Source organism: Anas acuta, chromosome 4 (assembly GCF_963932015.1).
Source record: "Anas acuta chromosome 4, bAnaAcu1.1, whole genome shotgun sequence".
Classification (NCBI taxonomy): Eukaryota; Metazoa; Chordata; class Aves; order Anseriformes; family Anatidae; genus Anas; species Anas acuta.
The window spans coordinates 14,723,475-14,734,096 of record NC_088982.1 but is presented as its reverse complement, the minus strand read 5'-3'; the positions used below and the strand labels follow the sequence as shown (position 1 = coordinate 14,734,096).

At 43.1% G+C, this 10,622-nt stretch overlaps 1 protein-coding gene across 11 annotated transcripts in view; it reads left to right on the top strand.

Annotated features, from left to right (window-relative positions):
* The first annotated feature begins 6,525 nt into the window (after positions 1–6,525).
* Positions 6,526–10,622, top strand: part of RAB28 (RAB28, member RAS oncogene family) — a 64,951-nt gene continuing 60,854 nt past the window's right edge. For 4 of the 11 annotated variants that reach the window (XR_011095846.1, XR_011095847.1, XR_011095848.1 and 1 more), the window contains exon 1: positions 6,528–6,890. Coding sequence is in view for 6 of the 11 variants with exons in the window: in XM_068679928.1 (XP_068536029.1) it covers positions 6,813–6,890 (78 nt within the window). In the remaining 5 variants the exon portion in view is untranslated. Of the gene's footprint in view, positions 6,891–10,622 lie in introns of all 11 variants that reach the window. The other 7 variants (XM_068679926.1, XM_068679933.1, XM_068679930.1 and 4 more) reach the window with 6 other exon arrangements.

The following is a 10,622-nucleotide window of genomic DNA, read 5'->3' as shown; positions in this document are numbered from 1 at the left end:
AGTTTAAGCACCAAACATAATGACAGAGAGCTCTGATCAATGAATTTAGCTTATGGTTTAATTTGTAGGCACTAGCTCAGGTTTTGTAGTGTACTGAGTCTGGCTGGGATGGAGTTAATTTTCTTCATAGCAGCCAGTACGGTGCTATGTTTTGGATTGGTGACTAAAACAGCATTGATAACACCCTGATGTTTAACAGCATTTGTACAACATCAAGGCCTTTCTTTTTCCCATTCTGCCACTGTAGCAAGTACACTGGGGATGAGCAATAGGCTGGGAGGGGACACAGCCAGGCCAGCTGACTCTAGCTGACCAGAGGGATATTCCTTACTGTATGATGTTCAGCAATAAGAGCTGGGGGAAAGGAGAAGGAAGGGAGGACATTCAGGATTATGGCATTTGTCTTCCCAAGTAACTGTTACATATAGAATCATAGAATCATAGAATATCCTGAGTTGGAAGGGACCCTTAAGTATCATCAAGTCCAACTCTTGACACTGCACAGGTCTACCCAAAAGTTCAGACCATGTGACTAAGTGCACAGTCCAATCTCTTCTTAAATTCAGACAGGCTCGGTGCATGTTGAGACTCTGCCTTCCATGACATAGCTAAACATGTGTCTGTTGCTGGAAATAGTGAAGGAATCCCTTATTTTGCTTTACTTGTATGTGCAGTTCTGCTTCACTTACTACACTGTCTTAATCTCAGCCCATGAGTTTTTCTTGGTTTTGCCCTTCTGGTTCTTCTGATTCTACAAGAGGACACTGATGATTCAGGTGTTTGTTTCCAATCCTGCCTTCTTAGATGCTAGAAAAGAGGCTGAGAATTATTTTCCTTAATTATTGTAAGAGGAAGAAAATTTTTCTTGCCATTGCCTTTCACTAGACTGTCATCAGGTCAACACTGTAAAAGGACAGCTTTCTCCGTTATTCGAACAAGCACTGTGGTTTGTAGACAAGGAACAAGAGTTCCCCGTGATCCCTGGTGTTCAGGCAAGAAATTCCAAATTTGTGTGACTCTTTCAGTAGCAGTTAGACCCACTTTGTGTGAATGTAAGTTCCCTCTCCTCCAGAAAAGTTCTTGTTCGGAAGGTCTTTTTGACCTCTTTTGTTTCTCTAGCTGTTGTTGTAATTTAGCCTGCCTTTAGCTCAATTTTCTACTCTGAGTTGGCTAGCGTGCTTTCCTTCAACAGCGAGAAAAAATGTTTACCACAGTGAAAATGTGGTGTGGCTTCAGTAGCAAATTTGGCTAATGGAAAGACCAGAGAACTTGTTTGTGAGTTCACACAACTGGAGAGCAAGTTTCCAATGTGGGTTTTTCGGGTTAGCTGTGGCCAGAATTACTGTTGGTGTCTTAAGTACTGGCCAGGTGTTATTTAGCTATTTCCCTTTTCACAGTGCAGGGAAAATTTAGCACCTTACACAAAGAAAAAAAAGAAAAAAACAACAACAACAACACTGTACTATTTAATTTACTCTTCTCTCGCCAGCACAGACTGGGTAGCAGGAGATGTGCTATTTGGGACCAAATGCCTTGTTCACTTTTGCGGGAAGGAAGATGAGGTTAGCCTTCTCTTAAACATTTAGCTTGGCCTCCATACTCTTGTGCCTGGTGAACCTCACTGGTCCTGTTTTACTGGTTATTTTGTGGGGAACATCTGGCTAGCGGTTCTTCCCTGTTTTATTATGCAATGTAGTTCATAAAAGTTGTGGCCTTCAGTTTAACCATATTCCTGTGTGGAAAGTCTTGTTCACTGCAGCGTCTGGGCCAGAGACATTTACATCACTGTAATCAACAAGTACTTAAAGCAGTTATTCCTTAAACAACCTTGGCTTAGCAGAAAGCAAGATGGAAGAATGCCCTTCCAAAAGCAAGGATTTCCAACTTGAGTAGGAACTGTTTTCTACATGTATTAAAAACAAATGATTATTTGCCATTTCCGTTCAGTTGCCAGTCTAGTCAGCTGTGTTCATCACTCAGCCTGACTCAAGGCACAATAATCAAACAGCACAGAAGAAAGATGATCTGGTAAAGACATTAGAGATGACACCGATGAAGAACAAACCATTTGTTGCCGTTGTTTCTTTCTTCATTTGCTTTTGTTTTGTTTTTATTTGGAAATCTCTACTGTAATGAACACTAACAACTGCTTTCTACTCTGGTCTGGAGCAGGGTGCTAAGATCACCATAATAATAGATGTTATTTATTTTTTATTGATGCACATTCCACCTATTTCTGCAACATGTTCACTTTTCAGGAAAGACACTTTCCTCATTCAAACAGATGTAATAGGAATTTGCATCTTGAAGATTAGGAGGGTCTATGGATTTCAACTGCAAATGACTTGAAACAGAAGAACTGGTCTGAATGAAGTATATTAGGAAATGAGTGTGTGTACAAGCACAATAAGAAACAGCAGAACAGCAGTTAAAGGAGGGGCTTGTACTTGGTTCCCGCACAGTCAAACTGGTGTTGTTTCCATCAAGATCTGAAGACAACAGCATCAATGACTTGCTAGCTAAAGACCCTGAATTCTTGAACAGGGTGGCAGCAAGGTTGCAGAATCTTACACATGCCGTTCCTTTTCCATCAGTCCAGATTTCTACCTCATTGAGCTTGATTCACAACTATTACCAGAATGTGAGAAACATCCACAGGTCTGACACAGGGAAGGATGATGGAAATGATTGATTCTTACTATGGATATTTCCTATGGAAGTAGTGATCTTAGTTTGCAGCAGCCGCAATAAAAATAAACAAACAAAGCTTTATGGACTCTTGAAAGTCTCAGTTGAAAGTGGAAACCTATGTTGACTAAATTTAAGCCTTCTGACATTTGGTTTACTCTTCTCAGCAACCTCCCAGGGACTTCTGCAAGGTGTTTCAAAAACCCAACTGATCAAGAACCATCAGGTTAGGGAATTAAACAAACTAGTTAAGATTGCAACGACAAAAACATTTGAACTTCTCCCTAGAGGGCCTGCTGGAATCGACAACCTGTATCACTCTGTAAAATAACCACAGCACAATGCTAATGTGCTTGCTGAACTTTGACAAATAAGATATATAAAGACATGTAGCCTGATTGTCTTCTCTGCTATATAAATCAAAATTGTCAAAATGATTTTTTTAGTATAAATCAAAATAACGGTATTCTTTTGTATTTCTATTTTCAATTAAAGATTTGATGGCACTGGGCAACTTTAGTCTCATAGACTGATTTTCCTATGGCCATAAATGATTTTGGTACCTCACTGTTTTCCATGCACTTAACAACTGCAAGAAGGCTTTGGGGGCTGAGTTTTCTACTTATTTTACTCTGCTGTCTCCCCACCTTTTGTGGTGGTCAATCACAAACATCCATTTTTTACCCATAACAACTTTTTATTTTTATTTGCAAAATGATGCTTTAACATACAAACATTTATTTAAGCAGATCAGTTATGCAGCCTTAAGACAATTTTAAGGACATGATAAAATAGTTCTGTATTGTTTACTCACTTAGGTGATGCAGATAACTTTTAATAAGTTCAGATGATTTTCTAGAGGACAAATTAATGTATTATAGGAATAAAATTACGTTTGGGGAGATGTATTATAGCACAGATGTGTCTTTGTTGTATTTCAAGTGAAATACATGGAGTCTAGAACATTCTCTGACTGTCCGACTGTCCTGCTTTTGCACTTGTGGCCCGAAATCACTCTAAATTATCTTCTCTCAGGCACAAAAAAGCAGTGGGGAATTTTTATTTTGCTGGGGTTTAACAACCTGGCTCCTTCATGCCTCCTCCTCAGCCTCTGCCCCTTCACCCTGAGGGGAGCAGCATGCATGCCCAATGACTGCCATGCCACCCCTGCCTCCTGGCAGGTGCCCTGTCAGCACAGGGTCAACATCTTCTCACATGGCCCAGCTCCTTCCCTTCTGGACTGGGAGCCCGTATTTCCCAAAAGAGAGCTCTCCAAGGGTTGGGGCTGCCGTAAGGTCGTGGGACCTGAGTGGAAAAGTTTCCCCCGACATAGCTAAGGAACTCTGTGAGGAAAAACTTAAAGCTAAGCTCCTGGTGGAAAAAAAATGTAATGAAGGATGAGGAGCCTGGCTGTGTTTTCACTTGCTAACCCGTGCTATGAGAGCACTGATATAAACATCTTTTTCTGGAGGAAGGAGGAAAAAACCGCCCTTTTTGTTCATGAGTTTTAGGTAACTTAATCGGGAAGCTTTGAATTTATCCTTTCTGTTCTTTCTTAAGGTGACTGAGGCAGAATCAGCAGGGTTGTGGATAGTTCCACCAATATTTCCAGCGGTTTACTGAAGCATGTGTCTGCCCTGATGAGAGATGTGGAACTTTTAAATGCCTAATGGTAAGTGTACAACAGCTCTGTGTCAGAAGTCTTCAAGGAAAATTCCACATTTGTTGTCCCCATTGCTCCTTCTCCTGAGAGCTGCCATTCAGCTGGGCCCTGGTGCTGATCTTGCTTAAGTTCTTACTTAGGATAACTTGCAGTATAATTAGGCCAAAAGATGATCTGAAGTGGAAAATAGTTGATGAGTAACACGCTTAATTTGTTTTCAAGTATAGATAGAAAGTGACATAGATGTGTGTCTGTCTGGTTTTCCATTAGAAATTAGTCTCTCTCTCTCTCTCTTTAAGAATGTCACTGGGAAAGCATTTAGCCTCAATTCTGCAGATGCATGAATACATGAGTAATTTTTTTTTTTTTGCATCAGGAACCTAGATCCCACTGAGGATTCAGTAAAACTGTGTACTTGTAAGATTGAAAACTTCTGACATGCATTGCAAACACAAAACCTGAAAGGGATTGAAACAGGAATTATTTCTATTCAGATGTTATACAAAGCTGTATTAAATATTTATAGCTTGTTAAAGTACGTCTATACTTTATACAGCTTATGCTGTCTCTTTTGTTCAACTTGCTTAAAGCCTGCACCAAGAATTGTTATCACTTGTCATACTGGAAGGATATGGCAAGTAGGGGAGCGTGGTGATCTGGCATTATCGCATGTTTTATGACTTTGGAATAAAGAATACAATTCTTAAATTTACATATAAAGCCAAGTTGGGAGATGCAGCATGCATTTTGGAGAACAGTACTATGAATAAAATTATATCGACAAATTTTATAAGTAACCTGAAATATAGGATGAAATTCCATGGGGACATGTAGAAAGCACCACAGTTAAATAGGAATAAAACCGTAAGTGTATGAAATTCTGATAACAGGAGAAGATTCAGAGGTTGTGGTGTGTGTGTGTGTGTGTTTTTTTTTTCTTTCTTTCTTTCTTTTTTTTTTTTTCTTTCAGTAAATCAGAAACAGTATGAGTCAGCAATGTCACACCGTGAAGAAAGCAAACATCATACTGGGATATATAAACAGGAGTCTCGTATGTAAGACACATGAAGTAATACTTCCACTCTACTCAGCACGTATAAGGCCTCAACCAAAGTACTGTATCCAGTTTTTGGCACAACACTCAAGGAAAGTGGAGAGGGGCCAAAGGAAAAGAACAAGAATAATCAGAAGTCTAGAAAAGACAACACAGGGAAAGACTGAAAAAAGAGGAGTTGTTTAGTCTACAGAAAAGAAGACTGAAGACATACTAACAGTTTTCAAATATGTGAAGGATTGCTGTAAAGAGAAGGTTATAAACCATTGGCCATTGTGCATAACAAAATAATGGTTTAAAATTTGGTTGGGGTAAGGTTTTACTACCACTTATCTATAGGGTTAACAAAAGTTCTGAGTAAGTAGCCTAAGGAAACTGTGATGTCTTTGGTGGCTTTTGGAGGTTACAGAAACAGCTGTCCAGAGTGGCTGAACTGCAAGTTGAGGAAAATAGGTTGGCATAGGTGTGATGCTTGCTATCATATTTGTTTTCTATGCTAGTACATTTTTAAATAAATATTAATATACCTTGTTGCTGTGTGAAAGCCCAACCAAACAACAAGAACAAAGAGCCTTAGCCACGTAAGATGACTGAGCTAGAATGAAAACATTGCTCCATTGTCAAAATTCATTACCTTCTTTTAAGAAGGCTCACAGACCATGTTTTTTGTGCTTATAGAGGAAATATCCAAAGGACTTGCTTATTTTTTATTTTCCTTTTGTAAGTCTTAAAAGCGACTGGCCAGAAAATGCCCTTCGCTGGAGGCCTGTGGGGTAACAAGGTACGCAAGGCCTTGGCAGGACATGGGGTGGCCATCCCAGTGGGACAAGTGACATGAAGTAGTGATTTGGACTGGTGGTGCTGCCGGTTGGGTGCAAGACAGTTGAAACCGTGCTGGTAGGTGAAAAACACGGAGTTTTGGAGTTTTTCACCCACGCCAAATGGCGGCAGCGGGCGGCCACGGCGCAGCCCGGCCCCCGGCCCCGCGCACCCGCCTGGGCCCCGGGCGGCGGGGAGGCGGCTGAGGAGGCTCCCGGGCGGGAGGCGGGGCCGGGCCGGGCCGTTAGCCCCGCCCCCGAGGCGTGTCTGGCCGTGGCCCCGCCCATTCCCTCGTTGCTTAGTTACAGCGCCGGGCGTCACTCGGCGCTCGGCCGAACCACTCGCCCACCCGCCGCGGGGGGGGAGAAAGGGAGAGAGCCTCGGCCTCTCCCAAGTGCGGCTGCGGGGCTCGCTGTCGGAATCCCCTCTCCCCCCTCCCCTCCGCTGTCCCGTTGGTTTCGCCCAGCGCGGCCCTTAGCGACGGCGGGGGCGCCGAGGGAAGATGGCGGCTCCGTGACCGCGCCGCCGCCGGCTCCTGCTCCCCTGCCCCGCGCCTGCCGCCCGCCCTCCCCGCCGGGGCCGGGGGCCATGTCGGACTCGGACTCTGAGGAGGGCCCGGACCGCCAGCTCAAGCTCGTGGTGCTGGGGGACGGCACCTGCGGCAAGGTCAGTGCCGGCCCCGCCGCCGGCGCCCCGGGCCCCTCCCGGCCTTCCCTATCGCCTGCCGCTGTCGCGACATGGGGCGGCGCGACCCCCTCGGGTGGTCGTCCCGGTGGAGCTGCTGGGAGCGGGCTGAGGTGGCCTGGGGGTGGCCGGCGGGCTGCGGGGGCTGAGGGCTCGGGGCCCGGCCCGCGAATCCGGTGCACAGGGCAGTTTGCGGCTATTCCAGCTACTGTGTCAGGGCACCTCTGGGCTGTGTTAGAGCGTTTGTGGCTTTTATTTTTGTTTCCCATAGTCAGCATAAACATCCTTACAGTTTCTGAGCGTATATAAACGTCTTGCGGTGTTTGTGAAGTGCTCGTGATCGTATCTATTGTAATATGTGGCCCAAATCCCTTGGTGAGATGCACCCACAAACGTTCCTTTGCATGTTAGACAGTCGTACCTCTGTCATTAGCTTGAAGAATACAGTCGTATCTCTGTCATTAACTTCTCATAAGAGGGGCAGGAGGTCTTCCTCACAGGTCAGATGTAAAGTAGAAATACTCACAGAGGTGGTTTAAATGAACCACCTGCCGCTAACAGAATGAAGCCCTTAGCAAAACCATGCACGTATTTTCACTCATGCAGAGCTGTGAAAAAAACAAAAAGAAATGTTGTCTTTAATGAACCTAAACCCAGCCTGAAGTCGTGTTGTGCTCATGTGAGTCAGTAGATACAATTCCAAGTGACTGTGTGAGGAGAGCATAATAAATGCCCAGGATTGACAGCCGGAGTGCTGTTGCACTGGTAGCTTTCCTCAGGAGTTTTCCATTGAAACTGAGGAATCCTTTCACTACTCCTGTTCAGCACCATGTAGCAAGACCTCTCGCCGAACGTGGATTTTCAAGCATTCTTGAGTTTTGATGTGTGTTCCTGCTGGTTCCTACCTCTCACTCAGGAGCTGCCATTCATTGAATCTCCTGCTGGCTGTAGGAATCCTGTGCTTCAAGTGCAGCTTATTTTCCATGAGCAGCAGCTAAATTGTGGTGGGCTGCTTTTCCTCTTGTCCCCCCTAGATGATGCTGTAATAGAGGCTTCTTCCACTCATCCTGATGGCCTAGCAGCAGACACTGCAATAATAGATTTATTGTAAGATATTGTAAAATAAAGAAGTGATCTGGTCTCGGAATGGAAGGGTAAAATGTGCCTAGTGCCATTTCAAGCACCTCGGAAGGCCAAATTGTTGAGGTTCATCTCCTTCATTGACTGCTTAATTGTTGAAGCATGTGTATATGTCTATATGTTTCCAACTCTGTATATCCTGCCTCTCACAACTGTGTTACAGCTGGTCTGGATGCTGTACATACTTAGCCTCACATTTACTGTACAAGGCATTGTTTTTTCTCTTCCTCTGTCACTGGGATCATTGGACAGGAGGAGTGTAGGAAATAATGTAATGTCTTTGAAATGTCACATCTCATGTGTTTAGTGGGAGATTTTCAGATTTGACCTTTTCCCACTGCTTGCGCCCCCCTGCCTTCAAACAGAGTTATTTTACTTTTTCCCTCTTGGCCATCTGGGGCTGGCTGATCTTCAGTTCTCTAGCAAAAAAAAAAAATGATGCTTTTGTGCATCAGCGAGCTGAAGGTGAAAACTTGTGTTCTTTTTCCTCCTCTGGTGTCGCACATTGTGTAGAAGCAGTGTGATTCACGTTCTGTGGACATTCCGGTGGCAGTTTTAAAACAAATCAGTATCAGTTTTAAGCTAAGGGCAATGTTTATGTTTCCACTAGCTAGGAATTCCTGTCTGTGAGGCAAAGGAGGGATATTGTCCTTTCTACTCTTTTTTTTTTTTTTTTTGTGTGTGTGTGGTTTCAGTGAGCGTTGTGATACTTTGGGAGTTTTAATGTAAGGAGTAAGCACGGCTGGAGCAAGCTCGAAGGAGATAAGATTATAAAGGGAAGAAGGAATGAGAGTGGTGTGAGACAGAGTAGAATCTGAAAAAAAAAACACATTAGAATAAAATGGAGAGAGTAAGGAAATGGTAAGTTGTTGAAAAGAAAAATTAGGAAGGCAGGATTGGTGAGTAAGGTAACAGTAAGAGAATGGTTTTCTAGTTTGTGTAGTTCACCAAAATCAACCTGAAGGCAGATCTGGAATTGGAGGTAGGGATAATTTGATTAAAAAAAAAACACAAATAAACATCAATTATTAATAGCAATCAGTTCCTTGATTTTGATGACAAGAAGGAACATGGATGCATTAGGCTGTGTATATAGGTTTTAAATCAACCCACTCTTCCCAAGCCTAAATGATTTTCCATTAAAATAAACCAGCAATACAAGTATGAATTGGGGTATGGGGAGGTGGAATGTGGTTGTTCAGATATTTCTACTCTTGCTGGACATGGATTGGTGTGATATGGGAGTATATGACAGTACTGATTTATTTGCTGATGTTGTAAAATGTTTTGGGCCTCTGGGAGCTATTCATAGGCAAGGAGGTCCTGAAAACCAGGTGTGTGGGAGGAGGAAAGCAGTCAAGGTTCTGTCTTCCTGCTGTCCCTTGCAACTGGAAACTGAAGGATGTTAGCAGAAATGCCACATGTCGTCTAGTAGTGGCTGATGAAAGCAGGTAATGCTCAGCCCGGTGTGGGAACTTGCAGGAGTTGAAGCATAGGCTGGAATACAGAGAGTTGTCCTACTCCCTTGAGGATTTGGTGGGATGGCACTTTTATTTATTTATTTTTTTTAATATTGTGCTAATTCTGGATCTGACTGTCATTCTTGGGCTCAAAAACTCGGTAAATGTTGACCAGAAGTAGCCACTGCACAGTCTTGCAAACGGAAAACTGCATCGAGTGTCCCACGCAGATTGGCCTATCTTCACACCCAAATATCTAATTCGGGAAAGTCTTGGTATTCTCTACTTCATCGAGCAAAGTTTCATCAGTAATTAAGAGTGGAAGGACCATTAAATGACAGAACTGCTTCCTCTGTTAGTATTCCTCAAAATACTTCCCGCTCTGCAAAGTGAGGCTGTTCTGTCAGGAGTCCTCTGTGCTGGACAATTATGAGCTTCTGTGCTAGTTGAAGCATTTTGTTAGCTGGCCTAACCTTTTCACTTAGCTTGTCTTAAGCTTCTTGCCAGTAGGGATGGTATGTGAACGTTGCTGTGCTTGGAGAAGTAGAACTACGTGTTTAAGAAGGGAGGGAAGGAATAGATGGATGTTGCTGTTTGGAAAGTGAATTTTTCTCAATTGGTTGGTGAAGTTGGTATGTGAATGGAGATTTGTGGCTCCAGGACTCTGTGCTTGCATCCTGCTGACTTTTGGCTTCGGTTTTAATTTCTAACAACTGTGATACTACCCTTTGGCTTCATTTCTGAAAGCATTCTTCTATAGGAATCTACTCAAAAGAATTGCCTTTGGCAGGGTGGGTAGTTGGAGCTGCCTATCATTGCTTGTTCTATTTGGCTCGTCTGCTACTATTTCATCAATATTTCTTCTTTTTCAGTTTCTCACTATGTAGGTATTTAGGAACGGTGTGTTGGCACAATTTATAGAGTTAGCTGATTGCACTGAAAAATGCAAACAAGAAATTGTCTCTCCTCACCTGCAAGGTTTAATTGTGTCTTGGTTTATTTCCAGAAGAACCTCCCAAATAGCCCATTATATTTCACGCTTAGACAAGTGTGTTTATATTTGTAATTTTTTTTAGCGTGCCTTGATTGCTGTGTGTTAGAACCAGATAACTTT